Source organism: Camelus dromedarius, chromosome 8 (assembly GCF_036321535.1).
Source record: "Camelus dromedarius isolate mCamDro1 chromosome 8, mCamDro1.pat, whole genome shotgun sequence".
In the NCBI taxonomy this organism is placed as follows: Eukaryota; Metazoa; Chordata; class Mammalia; order Artiodactyla; family Camelidae; genus Camelus; species Camelus dromedarius.
The window spans coordinates 45,666,934-45,690,748 of record NC_087443.1 but is presented as its reverse complement, the minus strand read 5'-3'; the positions used below and the strand labels follow the sequence as shown (position 1 = coordinate 45,690,748).

Here is a 23,815-nt window from a genome sequence, read left to right as displayed (position 1 = left end):
AGGAAATAAATACAATAGAGATTAACAAGACCATAGGAAAAATCAACCAAACCAAAAGCTGGTTTTTTGAAAAAGTAAATAAAATCGACAAACCTCTGGCCAAACTCACAATAAAGAAAAAAGAGTGAGCACAAATTAGCAAAATAAGAAAGGAAAATGGAGAAATTACAACAAATAAAATACAAATACAGAATATCATATGAGAATATTATGAAAAACTATATGCAACCAAACTGGATAACCTAGAGGAGATGGACAAGTTTCTGGAAATATACTGTCCACCAAGACTGAATCAAGAAGAATCTGAACACTTGAACAATCTGATCACTAGAAAGGAAATAGAAATAGCAATTAAAAACTTCCCTACAAATAAAAGTCCAGGACCCGACGGCTTCACCGGGGAATTCTACCAAACATACAAAGAAGAACTCATACCAGTCCTTCTCAAACTCTTCCAGACGATTGAAAAGGAGGGAATACTCCCAAACTTATTCTATGAAGCCACCATCACCCTGCTACCAAAACCAGGCAAAGACACTACAAAAAAAGAGAATTATAGGCCAATATCAATGATGAACATAGACGCCAAAATCCTCACCAAAATTTTAGCAAATAGAATCCAACAAAACATAAAAAAGATTATACATCATTACCAAGTGGGGTTCATCCCAGGGACACAAGGGTGGTTTAACATACGCAAATCAATGTAATACATCACATCAACAAAAGAAAAGACAATGATCATCTCAATCGATGCAGAAAAAGCATTTGATAAAATTCAACACCCATTTATGATAAAAACTCTCACTAAAGTGGGTATAGAAGGAACATATCTCAACATAATAAAAGTTATATATGACAAACCTACAGCCAGCATAGTACTCAACGGTGAAAAACTCAAAAGCTTCCCACTAAAATCTGGGACAAGGATGCCCACTATCACCACTCCTATTCAACATAGTCCTGGAAGTCCTAGCCACAGCAATCAGGCAAGAGAGAGAAATAAAAGGGATCCAAATTGGAAAAGAAGAGGTAAAAGTGTCACTATATGCCGACGACATGTTACTATATATAGAAAACACTAAAAGGTCCACACAAAAACTACTAGAGCTGATTGAAGAATTCAGCAAGGTAGCAGGTTACAAAATTAACGTTCAAAAATCAGTTGCATTTCTTTACACTAACGATGAATCAACAGAAAAAGAAAGTAAAGAAACAATCCCCTTTAAAATAGCACCCAAAGTAATAAAATATCTGGGAATAAATATAAGCAAGGAGGTGAAAGAATTATACACAGAAAACTGTAAACCATTGATGAAGGAAATGAAAGAAGACTTTAAAAAATGGAAAGATACCCCATGCTCTTGGATTGGAAAAATCAATATTGTTAAAATGGTCACACTGCCCAAGGCAATCTACAGATTTAATGCAATCCCTATCAAATTACCTAGGACATATTTCACAGAACTAGAACAAATCGTAATAAAATTTGTATGGAACCATCAAAGACCTAGAATTGCCAAAGCATTACTGAAGAGAAAGAGGCTGGAGGAATAACTCTCCCAGACTTCAGGCAATACTATAGAGCTACAGTCATCAAGACAGCATGGTATTGGTACCAAAACAGACATATAGACCAATGGAACAGAATAGAGAGCCCAGAAATGAACCCACAAACTTTTGGCCATCTAATGTTCGACAAAGGAGGCAAGAATATACAATGGAATAAAGACAGTCTCTTCAGCAAATGGTCTTGGGAAAACTGGACAGCAGCATGTAAAACAATGAAGCTAGAACACTCCCTTACATCATATACAAAAATCAACTCAAAATGGATCAAAGACTTAAACAAGACAAGATACAATAAACCTCCTAGAGGAAAACATAGGCAAAACATTATCTGACATACATTTCAAAAATGTTCTCCTAGAAGAAATAAAAGCAACAACAAACAAATGGGACCTAATGAAACTTACAAGCTTCTGCACAGCAAAGGAAACCATAAGGAAAACAAGAAGACAACCTACGGAATGGGAGAAAATTTTTCATATGAAACCGACAAAGGCTTGATCTCCAGAATATATAAGCAGCTCATATGATTCAATAAGAAAAAAATAAACAACCCAATCCAAAAATGGGCAGAAGACCTAAACAAGCAATTCCCCAAGGAAGACACAAATGATCAAAAGGCACATGAAAAAATGCTCAGAATCACTAATTATCAGAGAAATGCAAATCAAAACTACAATGAGTTATCACCTCATACCAGTCAGAATGGCCGTCATTCAAAAATCCACAAATGACAAATGCTGGAGAGGCTGTGGAGAAAGGGGAACCCTCCCACACTGCTGGTGGGAATGCATTTGGTGCAGCCAATGTGGAAAAACAGTGTGGAGATTTCTCAAAAGACTAGGAATAGACTTACCATATGACCCAGGAATCCCACTCCTGGGCTTGTATCCAGAAGGAACCCTACTTCAGGATGATGCCTGCACCCCAGTGTTCATAGCAGCACTATTTACAATAGTCAAGACATGGAAACAGCCTAAATGTCCATCAACAGGTGACTGGATAAAGAAGAGGTGGTATATTTATACAATGGAATACTACTCAGCCATAAAAACCGACAACATAATGCCAGTTGCAGCAACATGGATGCTCCTGGAGAATGTCATTCTAAGTGAAGTAAGCCAGAAAGAGAAAGAAAAATACCATATGAGATCGCTCATATGTAGAATCTAAAAAACAAAAACAAACAAACAAACAAACGAAGAAAAACAAAGCGTAAATACAGGACAGAAATAGACTCATAGACAGAGAATACAGACTTGTGGTTGCAAGGGGGGTGGAGGGTGGGAAGGGACAGAATGGGATTTCAAAATTGTAGAATAGATAAACAAGATTATACTGTATAGCACAGGGAAATATACACAAAATGTCATGGTAGGTCACAGAGAAAAAAATGTGACAATGAGTGTGTATAAGTCCATGAATGACTGAAAAATTGTGCTGAACACTGGAATTTGACACAACATTGTAAAATGATTATAAATCAATAAAAAATGTAAAAAAAAAAAAAAAAAGAAGCAGACTCATGGATATAGAAAACAAACTAGTGGTTACCAGTGGAGTGGGGCAATATGGGGGGGGGGGACTTGGAGATAGAAATTATTGGGTATAAGATAGGCTCAAGGATGTATTGTACAACACAGGGAATATAGTTAACATTTTTAATAACTGTAATTGGGAAGTAACCTTCAAAAATTGCACAGAATTAAAAAATTAAAATAAATAAAAAATTAAGTTAATGTTTAGAAAATATGATTCTTCTTATTAGAGAACAAAAAAGGCATTTGAGATGTACATCACCATCATATCTTCTCATTTTGATATGTTGAGTAAACAGTTAGTTTCCCTTATATCTTTTTTCAGAATATAGCTGAGAAGATAAAAATCAACCCAATACCATAGGCCTGACACAGATCAATATGAATTTACTTGAATTATACTCAAAATTTCTAACACTTCTAACCTTTTGTTGTTGTTGGTAGAAATAGCACATTTTCAAAATTTTCTTACACTTTTGGTTAAATTCACTGACTTCTCAAAACTTTTCATTAAGTTTTAATGAGCTATAGGCCAATGAATGCACAAAGTAGAAAAAACATTTTAGAAAATTTTCATCAAAGCATGCACTTGCCAACTGAAAACAACAATTAGGCTCCTCCTGGCTATTCATAAGGATTTTTATAACATAAAATAATTCTATTTTGTTTATTTGCCTGCTTTGTAGTGTATGAGAATATATTAGAAATATTTAAGTTCTGCATATGGTAGCACAGTTCTTTAAAAATGTTTCAAAAAGTTTTTTCTGCAAAGCTGAATCCCAATATTTAATTTCTCTGCTTGTTAGTTTGGTGGGACTGGGGTCTCTCTCAGGTGAATAGTGATGTTCTCATCAGAGGATCTTAGAAACTCAATTAAATCTATGGGTATCTAGTTATCTTTTTTAAAACAAAATTCATTTTTTGGCCTATTTTTCTTATTCTGAAGTCAGTCGATCATGATATGACGTTTTAAGGACTAAGGATGAAAAAGGATGTTTAAAGGGATTTCTTATTGTTTCTGTATTCATGCAATTCCAGCAAGATTAACACCACCAATTCCCATGCCATTAGTTCAATTAACAGATATTTCTTCTAGCTAAATCTAAATACTAAATGAAAAGAAACTTGGGATTCAATTTTTATTTAAGATAACTGAATATCTTTCTATATTCATAATTGGAGTGACAGACACACCACTATTTTAGCCAGAGATGAACTCTGGACACTGGAAAAATGCCTAAGATTAAAAATTTTCCTTAGAATTCAGCTTCCAGAGATGCTTCTCTACATAATGGGGAAAATTGGGAATTGAACTATAGTTTGTGATATACATTTTTAATAGTTCATTATGATGGTTATGTTGGTGAGAGGGAGAAAGGAAGAGAAACTCCTTTCTCAAACCAGTAAAAATTAAAGGACACTCCTGTTATGCTAGAATGTAAGGGTTACTGACAGAAGGTCTAGCATCAAAAAAAAAGGGTTGAAACTAACCAAATGACCTATCCAAAACTTCTCTGGTAAGGTTTGAAGTGTGTTATTCTGCCTCAAAGGGACTTTATGTATATTAAGTTTATTTAATCAGAAATCATCAAGTTTGTAAGAGATACAAATCCACTAAGTCAAAGGTATAATTACCAAAAGTCAGCCTGTATAATTGATGACTTTACTATATGACTAACATACACTTGCCATAATTTAAAGATATTCATCTGAAAGCAAGAGTAAAACACACACACACACACACACACACACACACACACACACACACACACACACACATTCACACAGGTCATCCAAGAACTGCATACCACATTTAACTAGTTCATTGTGTCTCAGTATATCTGGATCATAGGAATTATTATGACACATTAAAAATACCAGTTCCTCACTTTAACTTCTTTCTTTGTGATAATGGCATTGTAGTATGACCTATCATTTCAAGACGCTCACTGAAACATATTCAGATAAAAATGATGTGGTATCTGAGATGTGCTTCAAATAATGTGAGAGAGAAGGATGAGAAGAGATACAGTTGAATCAAGAATGCTCCTGAATTTATAACTGAGTAATGAGTTCATGGGAATTCATGATACTCTCCTCTCTGTGTTTGTAAATACTTGAAAATCTCTGTATTTAAAACACAAATAAATATAAATTCTTAGGCTTCATCCTAGATATATGAGACAAAAGCCTCTAGGGTTGAAGCTGCAAATTTCCAGTTCTCTTCCAAAATATATGGAATCAGATTCACGGTTGTTGGGAATGCATATTGACAAGCTAGTTACCAGAGTCTTATAATCCAGTTAAAATGCTAATTGATTACATCCAGAAAATAACTCTTCCATCATTCTTTGTACCAAATAACCGTCTCAAGTATTTCTCTTGCGGACCAAGATAAATAAGGTCCACTGTTTTAGAATGGTTTCCTGGGAAACAGACTCTTAGAGAGATTATAGGGGAATAAACCTGTAAATGAACACAGGAAGCAGGATTAGACAGAGGAAAGAGTTGAAAAGCAATACAGTCAAGGTAGACACACAAAACCAAAGAAGATTTGACAGGGTTAACTTCCGGAGTGTCCATGCATTTAACCTAGATGGTAAATTTTTGTGCCTTATACCCAGTTCCACTGACAAGCCATTGGATATGCGTGCTCCCAGAGGTGGGGCTTAAGGTTGCATGAAGTGGCTTTCTTCAAGCAAAGGGTACTTCCTTTAGGACCCTAGTAAATTCAATTAGTTACCAACACTCCTAGCACGAGGGGAAGAAGGTCGTTGGAAAGGGAGAATTAAGTGTCTCAGTCCTGAAGGGGGCCACTTAGGTGATACTTCATAGAATCCACTAAAAGGGCTAACAAGTTTTTTACTGGAATTCCTTCTGATCTTTTCTCATTGTTTCTTATACACCCTTTCAAATCAACACAGAAAGGCTGTAATGGCCATTTTACAATGACCACCTTGTAGTTTTTCATTGCAGTGACTCCATTAAATATTATCACTCTTAGGAATAAAATGTAAAACCAATATTTGTTAATTTCCTTCAAAATCAATGCAACATACTGTTGTCTTAGCAACAGGAATACATGTAACTGCTCAGAAAATGACAATTACAAAGAATTATTTCTATGGTTTTTAGAGAAGATATTTACTGGTTTAGAAACATAAAACATAATATTCTACTCATCTACTTCCTAGAAGTGTGGTTGTGGTCATGGTACTCCAAGACAGTAAATGTCAAGTCAATAACTTATGTTGTATTCTTAGCTATTAAGCATTGTCATACACAGAGAAAATGTAGCATATACAAAGCATGTGTGATACACATTTCATTTGTGTTACTCTAGATTCAAAGCTCTAATGATTCCTATGTTATGATCAGGTAGTTTACATAATACACCTAGCACATAGTAGGCATTCTGCTGGTTGGCTCCTTCAGTGACTCCAAGCCACCTTTTGGGAGAATTTTACAATTTCATATCAAAATACTTTTATTTCACTTTTAAAACTTAAACAAACAAAAAAAACCCAAAATTAACTTTATTTTCCCCTGTTTAAATTTCATTCGATTCCATATGGGTAATAGGAAAAAAGAAGAAAAAACTCTTGTGTAATGAATTATAGTTAGTTGCTATGTGTAGCTCCCACTGCTAGTATAAAGGCTTCAGAGGGAAGCTGCATTAAGAAATGGTATAATCCTTGGATCAGACCTGCCCTTACCACCCAGCAGATACAGTAGTGTGGTTCAAGGGCATTACCATGCATAGAATTGCTGAAAATGTTTACTGCTATCACTCCAATCAGAATCTTTACATGTATTTTCTTTCCCCAAGGAAAAATGTCTCTGTATTTCTACAGAAAACTAAATAAATAAAATAATAATTTTTGTGTTCTAGAAAGTTTCCCTAATTATCATTAATAACACTGTTTCTAAGGGAAACTCTCCCATGTTCCAAACAACTAATTTACAAACCAATTTTGAAGTACAATTATTTTGAAAGTAGATGATCATCTTTACTCTCTTTTGTCCCTAATATGTATATATACCTAAATTGCTCTTAGATTTCATTATGTAGAAATGTATTGCTATTTTATAGTGAAAATAATTAGAACTAAAACTGCAGAGTAATACAACTGAAAGTCATAGCATACATGCTTTCTAAGTAAGCTATTTTTCAATGTATACAACAAAACATAATTTATAAGGACCTAATGTGAGTTATCAATCTGGTATACACTGTCTTTTAGTATAATGTGGTATAATATTGCTTCTGAGCACAAAAAATATTTATAATTTAAGTGCACAATCCATGATGTTCCTTCTTTCTGACGCTTCATATCGAAGCAACCAGACTGAGAAATAACTATTCTGAGTAAAAAGTGCTGTTTAAAATAACTGTTGAACACAATGCATGAATGCCATGCTGATAAATGCAAACTGTTTTATATGACTCTCAAATCAATATTAAGGAGACACTTCTTGACAGAGACATACTTAAATCATTTTACATTTCCTCCTTTTTTTTTTTCAAGTGAAAATGTCACCTTAAGAGTAATTTTTTTAGGAATGAGTGTTTTTCTCATTCTGTATGTCTTCAGATAAATCGTATGCCAAGATAAGATTTTACTGATTGAGGATTCAGAGCTCTTTGGATGTTTACTACAACTCTTAGATAATATCAGTATAAATGTCTATAGTACCCATAATAACTATTTTTTGATTATCTTGACATAGAGCTTTTTTTTTTGCAATTTCATTAAGATGAAAACCGCTATCTTGTGCATTATTTTCTAGCCTATATCACTGTCTCACCTTAAATCATCAACATTGCCATAAAACAGCTGCAAGCTTCAAGGAAATCTCACTTAAAATATAACAGAGCTATTATAACTTTTATTCACCTTTCTATAGCAACTGAAAACAAAACCCTTCTATTAATCATATGTGAATTGGTTGTTGCTGTTTTTGAATGAAAATCTACATTAGGAAGGGTTGTCAGGAAAGGTCTCCTTGAGGACATGACACCTTTGCTGAAATATGGATTTGACTGATGAAAATGTGCCAACCATTGGAAGATCTGAGGCAAGAGTTTTACAACAGAGTGAAGAGCAAAAGTCCGGACTTGAGAAGAAACTCAGAAGTTCCAAGAAACAGGATCAAAGCCCTGCCAGTGGAGGTGCAAATAGGCAGGAGTCAAATCACGTGTGGACTTGTAAGCCACATTTCGCTGTTGTGATTTTATTGTCAATATAATCAGAGGAATTTAGGCAAGACAGTAACTTGAACTGATTCATGCTTTTAAAAAATGATTCTGATTGCTATGTGAAGAATGGGTTGTAGGAAGTCAAAGAGGAAGCAGAGGTAGGAGGTGACAGTGTCTTATATAAGATTTCCCCTGAACGTCTTTGAAGGCATCACAGAATAACATCATTTGGGAAATAAATGAATCAGTTGCTTTGCCCATGGACTATTTCTTTCTCTATTTTTAGTATCTTTACAGATGATGTTAGTAAACAAAGGGCAAATCACAGGGATTATTTTTAGGCTGCCTACAAATCAAAATGGTTTAAAGCTATTGTAGTAGAGAAAGAATATGCTCTCAGGAAAAGTTTTACCAAAAAGCCAACCCCATATATTTATAGTTACTAAAAAAATAAAACTATGTGAATAATCTTACAAGCTGTATTAATTATTCTTCCTAACATTATTTACTTAATTGTTTTTGTGGTGACCTGAGTTGAACTCCCATTTTATTATCGTGTTTGGCCAGACATAAGCTTCAACCTAGTTTAAACTCTTGAAGTATATTGCTATGTCCTGTATATTCATTTTAATCAAGAGAAACCAAATAAATATATGAAGTTGATCTTGCTAACAAGAAAACATATCATATGAAAATACATTTCTTATAGAAAAATAAATTTGATGTAGATCTTCTTTTTAATATAGAATACTTAGTTTTTCAAGTAATACTTTACACAGAATTTCAAGATACAAAACAGATTTAGGTATTTCCCTACAAAGACATACTATGTAGCTATTATTTCTATGAAGCTATTTATAAAATAAGATATATAATCATGAAAAGGAAATTTTCAATTTATTCTTAATAAGTAAATATTTACTGAGCATCCTACATTTGAGGTACTGTTTAAGGAATTTGGGATAAAATAGAAAAGAAATTAGGCAAGGTTCCTGTTCACTGTGTATAAATGTTCAAGACATGTTCACATAGCAAACCTACCTGCAGAAAGTAAAACAAGGTCATGTATTACTGAATTCCTGGGGAAAGCAGGCTACATGTTTACTGACTGTGTGGTCAGGGAAGGCTTCCTTGAGAATGTAACGTTTGAGCTGAAACCAAATAACTAAAACACCTAGTCAGGAAAATACTAGAAGAGAACATTCCAGAGAGAGGCAGACAAGGGCATATGGTCTCACCTGAAAAAGCCTGTCATATAAAGTAGAGGAAAAAAGTACAGAGAGCAGGTGGGGGATGAAGTCACTGTCAGTCTGTTCGAGCTGCTATAATGGAATTCCATAGACTGGCAGGCTTACAAACAACAAAAATTCATTTCTCATAGTTCTGGGAGGGAGGCTGGAAATTTCAAGAGCATTGGCTGAATCAGTGTCTGGGAAGGGACTACTTCTTCATTCATACATGGCCATCTTCTCACTGTGTTTTCTCTTGTAGGAAGGAGAATGGGTCTCTCTGGGATCTCTTTCATCAAGGGCACTAATCCCTTTCAGGAGGCTGTGCCCCCATGACCTAATCACCTCCCAAAGGTCCCACTTCCAAATACAATCACATTGGGGTTGAGATTTCTTCATATGAATTTTAGGGAGTGGGGAACAAGCATTCAGTCTGCAGCAGTCAGTAGTAAAGGACTGTGTAAGACCAGATAAGGCATTATAGGAAGACACCTAGATACAATCACTCAATGAGAAGCACTGAAGCAGGGAAGTGGGATGATCCGATATCTTCTCAATACCATTTTGACTATATTTCAGGCAGACCTGACAGCTATAGCAGGACTCTAGGTAAAAATTTGTGATGGCTGGATTCTAAATTTGCCTTACATATTTGGATTTTCAGCTATCCAGTATCCATTTCCCATCCTTAAAAATATCTCTACTTTCTTAGAGAAATTACCTTTGCCCATTAGACACAGTTTCATCAGAGGCTCTGTATTAGGGCTGTCTAGGGAAAGAGAACAAATAGGATGTGTATGTATACACACACACTGAGAGACGGTGGGGAAAGATTATATAGGTTGGTCTATCTTTCTATCCATCTATAGTGACAGAAATTGAGAGGAAGATTTATTTTAAAGAATTGGCTCATGCTACAATAGTGGACGTGTGGCAAATCCAAGATCTGCTGGATAAGTCAGAAAGCTGGAGACCCAGGGAAGAACTGATGTTACAGTTTGAATCCAGAAACAGTCTGATGGGAGAATTTCTCTTTTGGGGTGGAGGTCAGTCTGTTTTCTTAAGGCCTTCAACTGATTGGATGAGGATCACCCATATTATGGTGAGTAATCTGCTTTACTTACAGTCTACTGATTAAAATGCTAATCTCATCTAAAAAATATCTTCATAGCAACATCCAGGCATGTTTGGCCAAATATCTGGGTACCATAGCCTCACCAAGTTGACACATTAAATTAACCATCATAGGTTCTATTCAACTCAGCTGAAGAGTACACATGCGATTCAAGAACAAAGGTTCAAAGATATACATTCTATCCCCTTCATCTCATTCAAACCACATGATCCTACCCCTTGACCCACAATATGTAGTTGTAATCTGTGCTTCCCAATTTCCACTTACTAGCCCCTTTAAATAAGTCACTAGGAGGGGAAGGTATAGCTCAGTGGTACAGCACACGCCTAGCATGCATGAGGTCTTACCTAAGTACCTCAATTAAAAAAGTAAATATATAAATAAACCTAATCACTTCCCCCTCAAAAATAAAGTCACTAACATCTTAAAACTAAACTCTTTCAGGCATTACATTTATAAATAAATAAGTAAATAAATAGTCACTAGTAGATTCTGTGAGGCCCCAGTGAACATCTAATATTTCACTTCTACATAGGCCAGAGCCATTTGGTTTATTTGAAATTAAAAAAAAAAATTGTAATTGCCTCAAGCATGCTCCAGCTATGTGGGAAAGACATGCATCAAATTATTAATGATTTTTCTGGATATCAGGCTTTGAGGATTAGGGGTTTCCAATATTTAATGTGAATAATTTTTACAAATTCTGTATAATTTATAATTAGTAGCTAATTCTTTTTTTAAATTAAAGTAAATAATGATTTTTTTTTCTAAATTAGCAAGTGGGACAAAAGCAGGATTTTAAATATTATATAGAGTGGAAGTCCTGTCTTTAACTGCAGTAGAAGCCCCAGAGGTGCCTCTGCAGAACTGGAGGTTTTGTGGGACAATTTGACCAATTTTATTGAAATGATTGCTTTTCTATTCATGAAAAAAGAAAGAAAGGCAACAGGACACTTGTTTCTCTTGCGGACATTTAAAATCTGATTCATTGACATATTTTTGGCTCACAGTATTACCTTGTGGCATTTTGCATCAGCTGCTGCCTCTTCCCAAAGCAATATTATATTGCATAATTAATTCAGCACATGTGGTGACTGTGCCAAATCTGTTTATTTAAAAATACAACTCACTGTTCTTCTCAATAAAGGTATTGCATTTTTTTAAAGGACCAAGGTCATACTGAATTAATTAGGAGTAGCACAATTAGAATAAATTAGGCTGCATCAACATATGCATCTCAGTTTTTAAAGCTGGAATTTCAATTAAAAACAGCTAGATATTCAATAACTAATTTGAATTAGTAACTCCTCCCAAAAGTCTCTGAATAAACACACAGACAGATGAAGAAATCCTACAGGAAATGATAGTAAAAATAACAGTAGTTAATATTATTAAAGTATTTGCTAGGAATAAGTTAAATCTGCTATATGAATCTTCTTTTACAGTACTCACAAAAATCCCAAGTATTAGTAGTATTACCCCCATTTTACAGATGACAAACTCAAGCTGAGGTTTAGAGACATTAAGCAACATTCCCAACATTACACAGGCTTCAAACTGGACTCTAAGTTCTTACAAACTCCCTTATATTATGATAAGAAACATCTTTGCAAAACGTTTCTACATAACTTAGTAGGCTATCAGAGAGCTCCGAAATAAACATTTATGAAGTTATAAACATCAAGTCCAAGTCGAATGATTCTGTGTCTTTTCTCTTTATGTGTGTTTCATAGGAAAACAAATCCCCAGTGTTAACTTAAAATGATATTTTAAACAAATTCTTCAATGAAAAAAGTTAGACTTCCATCTTATTACTGAGCAGAATAGTGAATATATTCCTTTAACTAATATTAATAAACTCAGTTCTTCCTAATGTTTTTATCCTCAAATTGTTCTACAATTAAAAATATCTCCACATTATCTACAAATGGAGATATAATATAGTTGAGTCTATTCAACATAAATTTTGACCAATAAGGAAAAAAATGAACAATTTCTTTTCTCTCTTATAATTTCACATACCCCTTTCAGAATTACCCTAGTACAATTTGACACTCTAGACAATATTCGCTAAATTGCAGTTTTTGTTTGGTTGTTTGTTTGGTGTTTAGCTATTGCTTCCCCAACTAAGTTCTGAAGTTTTTTTTAATCATTTGGGGCTGGTGGCCTGTAGGTGTGATGGTTGTTAGGGAGGAAAAAAATGGCAGAAAATGTAATATGCTGACTCTACTTTTATTACTTATCATTTTTTCCCTTCAATCTACTTTGACAATCTTCTCATTAGAAGGTTATAGGCAGCTTGAGAGTTGCCAGTTGTTTCCTTCTTCATCCATCACTTTGCTGGGCCAAAAAGAGCTCCACAGGACACATTTTGAAAATAACTGACCTAATGACTAAAGAAGGATATAATTTAATGTTTGGAATATTACTGAAAGGAGAAGGAGGCACTGCAAACAATGTGCTGGGATAATAACTATAAACGGACTCCCTATGCTAACTGGGAAATATGCTTACTTTATCTATATATTTGAAGGTTATTCTTGACTAGCAATGGCCAGGAATGGAGTATCTGCAGTTCTAATTGGAAAGCACACACACACACACACACATATATAATGTCTAATACTTGGATAATACATACTTATAATAAATAATTATATATATAAATTCTCTACATATGCATGTTTATGACAAATGCACTCTCATGAGTGAGAAGGCAGAAACCATTCTTATTTATATCTAGTATTTCAGTGTATAATTTATATTTTTTGAAATTTTATTTGAATTAATTCAATTCAATAGTTTCCATTTACTATGTGAAGCGAGTGGGTTGTACAGTAGGACATAATGACAAGTAGGAAATGAAAGAACTCATAGTCTAGTGAAAAAGAAACAACTGAATAACTGCACCACAATGGGGAGTTCAGTACTTACAGGAGTCATACATGTAGATACAGAGAAAAACTTAATTTTTAGGACTTATCATTCCAGATTACCCGGATGAAGCTTGAAGAATAAATATAAGCTTAATATCTGAAACAAACTGAGAAAAGGGAGGGTAATTCTGAGTTCAGGCACATATGCAAATCTCTGTGTTTCTAGACAAGTTGCTTTATGCAAATTAGAAGAGATGAGGCTGAAAAGCAGTCAAATATAAAAATTACTTTAAATGAAATGCTAAAAGTTTTGACATTTATTTGGTATATGAAAGGAAATACTGAAACTTTTTATTTTAAACAGTGAAAGATCAGAATTATATTCCAGAATAACCCCCAAAATACAAAAAAAAACAAACTGCCTTTAGTGAGATAATGGTTGGAGGAGAGAGAGAGACAAGGGCTGAGGGTTCAGAGTTAAGGGTATGTCTTTAAATTGGTATTTTGGCAGCAAATTAGGCATCACACATATGTGAGTAACATTTCATAGATAATGCAGAAAACGTCTCTGGAAGCTGATTAGGACTGAGATAAGGGCTCACTGAAGTTTACGTCCAAATCAACTATGACCCCAAGGTAACAAAGGTAACATGAGCAAAGTCATGGAGGCATTAGAAGGTATTAGAAAGGATAATGAGGCATATATATTTAGGAAATAGAGGAAAACTATCTAGAAAAACTGACAAATGTAAGCTTGGAAGTCAGGAAAGATTCCAAGTCAGAAAACATTTCTACAACACACAGATCATCCTATTTGAAGAAAAATTGAAAACACTTTGATTTAGGTTTGATTATCTTGATGGAAACTATACTGAAGAGGGAAAAAAGAAAGCTTCAAAGATGGAAGCCTGGAATATCTCTAAGGCTTAAATATAAACAAACAAATAAATAAATTCAGGCAGAGAAATGCAATTTTTAAAAAGTGCCATCAAATATTTAAGAGGAGAAACCCAGGGCCATCAAGAGGAGGAGAAGAACCAGTAGTTTCACAAAAGACAAGAGAGGAGAGAGTCCCCAGATTGTAACACATTTAAAGAGCAGAAGCCAAGAGGACATTATAAATGTTGCACATCACTGCAAATCAAAACCACTCTTGTAATAACTGAGAAAGCTTCCCTGGAAGGAGGAAGGAGCATAAATAAAGCAGAAGAGCGATCTTTGACACTTACATGAAAACTAGGGTTCTTTACTACAAAGATTATAGAGGCGGTATTTGTGGTAAGATAGTCCTGGGACCTAACCCAAGGCTTTAAAAAGGGATGGGTAATAATTCATTAGAGTGTGGATTTCTAGCTACTGGATGACCCTGTCTGGTAAGTAACTAATGACAAAATACTGAAGACTGCATGACATAATAAGTAAAGGAAGGTATATATAGCAAACACATAGATAACATATCAATACTATTTTATTAACACTATGGTGTTTCTAACCGGGAGCAAATTACTCAGCAATAAAACCAGCCCACTAAACAGTATGCAACTGTTCAACACTGAAAAGATATGTAAGGATTTACTCTGTGGTTGTCTTTAAAAGGAAATCAAGAAACTAGAGACATGAAGTCTGTACTCTCCAAACCCTACAGAATGTCTCCATAATATCAGAAAACCTCTACTGGATAGGCATAATAACAGCTCTAAGGGAGTCAGAAAGTGAGAATAAAGTTATACAAGATATCGGGAGAATTTTATCTCATCCAAGATGTCAGGTTTCCTCTATTAACATAGAGTTCAGCATATATTAGGGTCCAGTGGATATTTATCAAATTAATAAATAAATAATAAGTAGCACAGGGCTTTAATACCCCTGAGACACCAGCTTTATATTATATTATTTTTATTACATCTTGCTTCAGGAGTTAAACACTGTACTAGATAGACTACCTTTTAAAGTTTCCCTGAACTGATATATTCTGTATGCATCGTAGTGGAACTCAGAATGGTTTCTCCAGTCAAGAATATCACTGAGGCAATTGGTGGAAGATGTCACATCAACCCAGGAGGTGAGCAAGTGTCAAAGCTTTCAAAATTTGAAGAGTCATTTCAGGAAAGGATCAGCAAATATGTAATTAGAGTCATCATGTCCTGTTTAGCTGACATAGATGGTTAGTTCTCTTGCTCTGAATACAAGATCTTATTTATTGAAGTTTCCAGAAGTTTTAGCAAAGTATGGAAATAGCAAAGAAAAACACACACAAAAGAAAAGAAAACATTTAAATGGAAGATAGACATAAACACAGAAATTACAATGTGAAACTTAAAAATGAGCTTCACTTCTTGACATCCAGTGACGCAGAGGGAATCCAAAATGGCACCCAGAAGAACACATGGAAACCTAATGCCAGTACTATGGCTGGTTTTATTTTCTAATGATGGTCACAATGACATTTCCTTCCTCATATGTTCTTCGTACAATGTGACTTCGACACCCCTCCCATCAGGAAATGGTATATATTTCTAATCCTTGAATCTGGCAGAGGTTTGACTACAGCAGAAAAAGTTCTGCCTAATTCTCTTGGGAAGCTTGTTCTTCAAACCTAACGCCTTGCTATGAAGGAGCCCAAACAGCCTAGGAAAGGCCTATGTGGAGTGGAAATGCAGCTTACAGCTTTTCCAGCCAACAGCCAGAATCAACTTGCTAAGTTAACCATCCTGAAAGTGGTACCCTCCCTCCACCAAGGTGCCTTAGCTGATGCTGCATGGAGCAGAGATGAGGTGTTCCTTAAAGGATGCCAGAAATGTAGTTTTATGAACAAACTTAAAGACTGTCATTTGAAGCCAGTAAGTTTGGTGGTTTGTCATGCAGTGATCGATAATCAGAACAAGTGCCTAATTTTGTAAGTAACCATATTTATGTTTATCTACATGGCAATAAAAATGTAATGCTTAATAAATAAATATTTGCCAAAATTATTTAAAAATGTAAAACTAAAATTATCTTTGTTTCACAGAATATTAAAGAATGGGTCAAACTGTTCAAAATGATGATCAAGCATAAAATTTGATGATTCTGGAATTTATAGCATAACATTTAATTCAAGATGCATGGTTTTAAAAGAAAATACTTTTTATTTATCAGCTGTAAGGCCTTGGAAAGTTGATTAAACTCTGTACCTCAGAGATGTCATCTATAAAATGACCGTAATAGTGGTAGCTATCCAAAAGAATTTCAGTTAATATTTTTGTAGAGCTTAGCAGAGATCATGACAAAATGAACAATCTATATAACCATTCAGCATTATTGTCATTGACAGTATCCCCCTGGATCTGGAGCACAGCCTTGTCTCTAGCATGAAACTGCATAGGAATGAGGGAGATGCCTAGTCTGTAATCTGGAGCAGAGAGGAAGACATACTCAAAGACAGTACACTCTGCATCTCAAACAGCAACCACTGTCTTTACTTCTCTCAGTACATCCAGTACTGTTCAACATTCATCAGACTGGTTCAGTGATTTTCATCTTATTATATCAGTATTGCCCTTGGGATCTCACTGGTACATCAGCTACATAAATTAATACTGAAAGTATTTTTTCATCATGATTTCAATTAAGCTTTTTAAAGAAAGTTCAATGTTCACATCAAGTTGGTGGTATTCAACAAGATATCATGACATATAATTTTAGGTAATCTATGAATATTTGTCTAGAAAAGTTCTATATTAGCCTTTTTGTCTGCAAAATTACTCCACTTAGCATATTATTGTCTTCATTCGATGCACATCATAAAATTTCTTTTTTTTTTTTTCAGCTTATTTTGTTCATGGAAACCAACCAGACCAGTGATTATTTGTGCCAGCACACACAAAAGTGACTCTCAACCATTTAAGAGCTACTGCTAGTAAAGCTAGCTGGTAAAATATTAGACAAGGTAATTGGTAAAATGTTGGATAAGAATTCTTCGAAGTGATTATAATGAAATGTAATTTACATCTAGGAGAAGGAATTTCTCCCTTATTCTTTAAAAAAATTTCAAATACAGAGAGGACCCCCCAAACCACAGTTCTCAAATATTTAAGAAAAAAATTCAAATATCTTGCAACAAATTCTGACATCATGAGCCATGTTAATTAACCCAGAAAGCTGAATGGTTTCCAGAGGAACAGCAAAGTCATTAATCAAATAGTTAAATCCTAGGAATTTGCTTTGAAAGATAATTAATTTTTTGTCACTTTTAAGGGAGAAGTTGATATTTTCGCTTAAGCAGGATATTTATTAGCCTTTTAATTTTTATTCTTAGGTATGTATATTTATCATCCAGGTGAGTCCAAGGTGTGAATTTCAGGCTGTAAGCAATTTACAGATTTCTTAGAATTTAAAAAACAACACAAAACACCAGGTGCAGAATCAAGTATGTAAACTATATATATATATATATATATATAGCTACTATATACAATATTAGCCACTATATACAAAAATAGATTAAACTTTTTTTCTTCTGCATAGCACAGGGAACTATATTCAATATCTTATAATAACTTTAAATGAAAAAGAATATGAAAAAATATATGTATGTATATGCATGACTGGAACATAGTGCTATATACTAGAAGTTGAAACATTGTAACTGACTGTACTTTAATAGAAAAAAGAAAATATATATTCATGCCTTAACTTTCTGTTTCTTTAAACACATCTTTAAGGAATAAATATTTGCATTCAGGATTCATTAGTTCCCACCTCCAAACAGCCAGGCATGACCTCCAAAAACATTTCAGGACTCCAAGAAATAAGAATCCCGTTGAACTGTGAGTCCACTGACTTGGGACTGCATGTTTACATGAGAATTTAAAGAAATGCTGGAATTATTCCTTGAAGTTTCCAGGAATATGTTGACAACTGAATTTGTTATGATTTATACATGGAAAAAAATTAAATAATTAGAGTCAAATGGGCTGTTGCTTCATGACATATTTTCAACTTTATAGATGATGTAACCAAAAGTTTGCCTGTACTGTCTGAAAATGGTTTTGGACAGAGATACTTTTCGACGTGTACACAGTGAAGTTTGCTATTCTCGCCGAATATGTGTTCAAAATACTTGAACAGGATCTCATTATGGTTAGAGAGATGTAAGTGAATAGGAAAAGATGTGAATATGCTTACCGGTGTTCTCAACTCAGGTATGGCAGCTTGATAGGTGAGTGGGCGACAATCACGAGTGTTTGGCACGAGAACACAAGGAAGGAACATTGGACCCAAGTCATCTCCATCCAGAACATCCACTGTGAGGGTGGTGGTGGTGGTTCGCCGTTCATTCAGATTTTGTGCACGGTCCTGTGAGAGAGGACAAAAGAAACAGAACACAAGATGGACTCAGTGTTTTCTGCAGCTTGACTAAACTGTAGACAGATTTATTCCTGACTGTAGGCATCTGACCTCCCCTTTCTTAGAGCATTTATTTTAGAAATCTTGCAATTATAAATACTTTTTCTGTGCCCTTAAGATGCCAATCTTCTCCCAGCTCAAACTTTTGCCAGTTTCATAACCCAGGACTTTCTCCAGGACCTGGGAATCATTCCTTTGAAAAGTAATTATCAAGGAAGTCAGAACTTCTATTTCCCGGTCCCTGTGGGAGGGTAGGAGCCTAACTTCCATAGGAGGCTTTCTCCAAGTTGTGAAACTATCTCCCATCATGAAGATACAGGAATGTCTACTTTTGTTTGAGAAGGTCAGTTAACAAATACAGATGACTCTTGATTCCTTCACTCCTGCCCCTACCCCAGATCTTTTTTTTTTTTTGATGGTGTTTCAAGCAATTTAAGTCCATTAGATAAATAATTTTGGTCATTTGAAAAAAAAAAGTGAAAAAGAAAAGAAAAATGAAGGGGTAAATAAAAAAAGAAAACCCACCAGATCTGATCTACTCTTATTAGAGAATTTTCTTTTTTTTATGTCTCATATAAACTTGTCTATTACAAAGTATTTTGAAAGCTTTCCTTGTCTCCATATAGATTGCTGACATCACTAAAAGTAACAGGCTTACAGCTTCTAAATGAGAATTGTTTTATTTTGTTTCTTCATTCTTTGGGACTCTTAAAACAAACAAACAAAAATACAATTTCTGAGAAAATACAATTTCTGTCTACAAGTGTCCTTGTAGCAGTAATGGGAACTGTATTTCCACTTTTCCTCTTTTCCACCGGCCACAATATTGCCAACAGAACAAGGCGTTTTTTTTTTTTTTGTTTCTGCTTTTCTGTTTTTGTTTTCCATTTTTATTATTTGTAAAGATGTATTCCAAGGTAAGGCCTAGGAAAGTAAAAAAAATCTCTGTTTGCAGAATTTTGCAAGTGCAACCTTTTTGGAATGCAATAACTTTGTGGCAATGAAATCGAGCAGAATCCTGTAAGGTCCTCCTGGGTACAAATGCTGTCTGTGTCCCCCATCTCCTGTTTGTAGGAAGTAGGCTTCATTCATCCTCCTTTTCCATCCCTAAATTCCAAAGGACAGATTCAAACAGTTGCTAATCAGAACAGTAAGGGAATGCAAAATCAAAGGAGGAATAATCAAGAAACAATAGCATAGTGATAAAGCAGGGTCCTGGTTCCTTCTCAAGAAATATACATAACAACAGCTTTGAGTTTTTTGCAGGAACTAAGGCCCCCACCCAGGTGGAGGATGGTAACTTCAGGTTGAACACAAGATTCCTGGAACACCATCCTGTTTCCTCCCCACCAACCAGAAGAAAGTCTGCATAGAGTGAAAGATAACAAAGACTCTGAGCCCTCTCCAAAAGGTTAACTGTAATTAACTTCCCCTTTCTCCCTTTAAAAACTTTCGTGATTGAGTAGAATCTTCAGAGTTGGTACTTGGACATGAGTCTGTTTTCTCCCAAGGTTACTAGACTCCTGAATAAAGCAGCCTCTCCTTTCCAACCAACACTTGTCTTTTGAGTATTGCCTTTAGAGCAGCGAGCAGGTGAACCTGAGTTTGGTAACAACAAGCGTATTCTTTAATGTTTAGATCCATTATAAGACAGATTGTGGTCAAATCATGGGAGAAAGTTTAAATCTCCAAAGTGTGGGGTCTCCCTCAGATCCTCAGAGTTCATATAAAGATTATTTTAAAGTAAAGCAATTAGAGATTGACTATATATAGAAAGATATCTTCTCAGAACTTCCCTTATTTTGCTAAAAACAGAAAATTTTGAAGTGAAGCTGCCATGAATCTCTCTTCCAGGGAAGTTTATAAGCCATGAAAAAAGAAATAGGAAAAAAAAGAAAAAGAAGAAAGAAGAAAGAAGGAGGAGGAGGAGAAGAAGGAGAAGGAGAAGAAGGAGAAGAAGAAAGATACTAGCACCTGCATAAAATACACAAACTTTCTCATCTCCTTTTTGTTCTCCCTAGAAATCCACTCATTCTTCCCACAGAAGCCTTTTTTCTCCCTCCCTCATTAAGTCTATAAACCCTCATCTTTAATTGTTTAGGGAGCATTGTTTTTTTGTTTGCTCTCATACACATACGAAAAGAGTAATTTTTCTCCTGTTAATAGTTTTTGCTTTTTGTTTTTGGTCAATTTAATTCAAAAGTCTCCAATTAGTAAATCCTAAGAGGGCAGAGAAAAACTTTTTTTTGAGAAAAAAATAAACATAAACACATAATCAAGATTAATCTCTAGAAGAGTATACTGATCATTGTGATTGGTTAAATTTGTATGGCATCACGAGTTTTTAAAAGTCCTCCTTTAATTGTTCTGAATTTTCCACATCTGTTTATTATATCAAGTACAGTTGAAGTATATAGTAAGAGTGGCAAATAATGCATGAAATAATTTTGGTGGCCCATAAACTTTTAAAATTATACTTTAAACATATGAATTTAGTGTATATAGAAAAGTCTTAATTTAACATAAATTTTAGAACACACAATTTGTTCATCAAACCTAGTATTTTAAAATTATGATTGTGTAGGGGAGCAGAATTTGCTACCCCCAAATATGTCTGTCTGACATAAGGATTATCTTAGGCTGATTACTTTTAAGAAATTGCAGACACAGAAGAAGCTCTGAAAACTGAGTAAAAACTCAGGGTCTTTTGTTAAGAGACACCTTAACACCTTATACCTAGAAACTCTTTATCATGCTGATGGAAACAACTTAAATCTGCAAAACAACTTTTCCCTCATTTGCTGAGCTTCCCCTGGTAACCTCAGATAATTGACTTTCTACCCCTAACAACTTCTTTTGTTTTTAGTTTAAGATGGTATTTAAGGTGAGGGCTTCTACCATTTAGCAGGAGAGTTACCCAGTTTTCCTGGGTTGCTCCCATGTATACAGGACACATATATGTAATGAAATTAAAAAAATTTTTCTTCTGTTCATCTGTCTTAAATCACTGTGATTATTAGATCAACCAAAGAAGCAGGAGTAGAAGAAGGGAAAAAATTTCTGCCCTACAATTGCTTAGGATTCAGTTTTTAAAAAAAGACTGCCTCAATCTAAAATTTAAGAAAAAATATTGAATGAAAAACATTTTGTGTAATTGGATGTGGTAAAATTTTTTTAATATCCCAGAAGCAGTATTTCTACTTGCATGTCACTCAGCTCATACCTTTTATATCACCACCAAGTCACTGTAGTAGACAAAGTGGAGTGTTTTCTATCCTAAATCTTTCTCTCAGTCTGTCAGCAACAAATCTCTCACTATTCTCTGCTTCTTTGTGTCATTGTTACCAGTCCATAAAATGGATACAACTGTATAAGAGAGGATGTGTATTTACCAACATACATAATGTAGGCTTTTATCTCATTCTGGACAAATATATTGCTCACAAGGTGCTGGTGTATAAAATGAAAATTTTTAAGTGGGAAAAAGAAAAGAGCAGACAACCTCCTGTGGAGGAGATGGTAAAATAATCTTCCTCTACCCTTTTAGGATCTTGGCTGAAACCTCTCAGTAAAAAAAGACAGATTAACAGGAGTAAAACAGAAGTTTAATAACATGTATATTTCCTGTATACAGGGGAGATACCCAGGAAAACTGAGTAACTTCCCAGGTTGGCCCAAGCCATCACCCTAAATACTATCTTCAGCTAAAGATGAAGATGCTGGGCAGGGGAAAGCCAACTTTTCAGGCAAAGCCCAGTAAACAAAGTATGGTGGTTATGCAGTGCCCTCTCCTTGCCTTCTCCATTGATCATAGTTCCTAGGGATTTAGAATCATCCTTGTCATCCTGCTACAGACAGAAAAACACCCTTACAAATGGAGGTTTTCCATATAAATGTAAATTGCTTCTACTGGTTTTCAGAGCTTCTCTCCCGCCTGTTGGGTGTGTGTGTGTGTGTGTGTGTGCGTGTGCGTGCTTATGCTTGAGGAAATAAATTCATATTCCAGGGCTAGACAAGAAAAGCTCCTCCCCTTTAGTGTGTACTGTGCATCTGCATTAACCAGATCTTCTTAGGAGATAACATTCCTCCTTAATCTCATCAAGAGTCACAACTCCTTAGGAAGTAACCTTCCTCCTTAATATATAAGGAGTCATGATGACCCATGATCCACAATTCTTTGTACATGTAGATCTGGATTGTGTAAACTGTCTATAATATGTCATTTAACATACAGCCCTCTGTCTCAAAAACATATACAACTATGCTTTGACCCCTAATGGATGGAACAGTTCTCCAAGCTTTCTGAAAGGCTGTTCCTAGGCACTAATCCTCAGTTTGACTCAGATAAAATTTTCCATATCTTTCTTAGATGGGCTGATTAATTTTTTGTCAACATGCTAAAGAGATATTTGTTGGGAAGACATATTCTGCTTCCCTGCACTATGAGCAGAGATATAGTAACAAAAAATACCAACATGGTTTCTACATCTGTGGAGGTTCCCAATATATACAGCATAAAGAGAGATATAAAAATAGTCTTAGGCACATTCCTAACTTGTGAGGCCCTGGAAGGTATTGTGAATTCATGATGCTCTTCTTCCAGTGCAGAACCAAATCAGATCTTAAAAGAATTATCTAAAACAAAGCCCCTGGCAATTAAGATAAAAACCAAAAAGAGGAAAAACAAAAACCAAAAAACCAAAAAAAACTTTTGTTCTTTCTAGTAAAATGCTACTGTTTAAGACTCCTTTGAATAAAGGAAATAACACTCTAAATTGGGAGTGATATAAATAAACATAATTATTTCCTTAAATATTTTATGTGATTTCATTAAGTTTACATTTTCATTCAACGCTATGTGAGAATCCAATACGTATTAA

At 34.8% G+C, this 23,815-nt stretch overlaps 1 protein-coding gene across 1 annotated transcript in view; it reads right to left on the bottom strand.

The window, feature by feature from the left end:
* PCDH15 (protocadherin related 15) overlaps positions 1-23,815 on the bottom strand; it is a 1,333,392-nt gene that overhangs the window by 309,500 nt on the left and 1,000,077 nt on the right. The window contains exon 12 of the mRNA XM_064488173.1: positions 18,714-18,884. Within this exon, the coding sequence (XP_064344243.1) occupies positions 18,714-18,884 (171 nt within the window). The remainder of the gene's footprint in view (positions 1-18,713; positions 18,885-23,815) is intronic.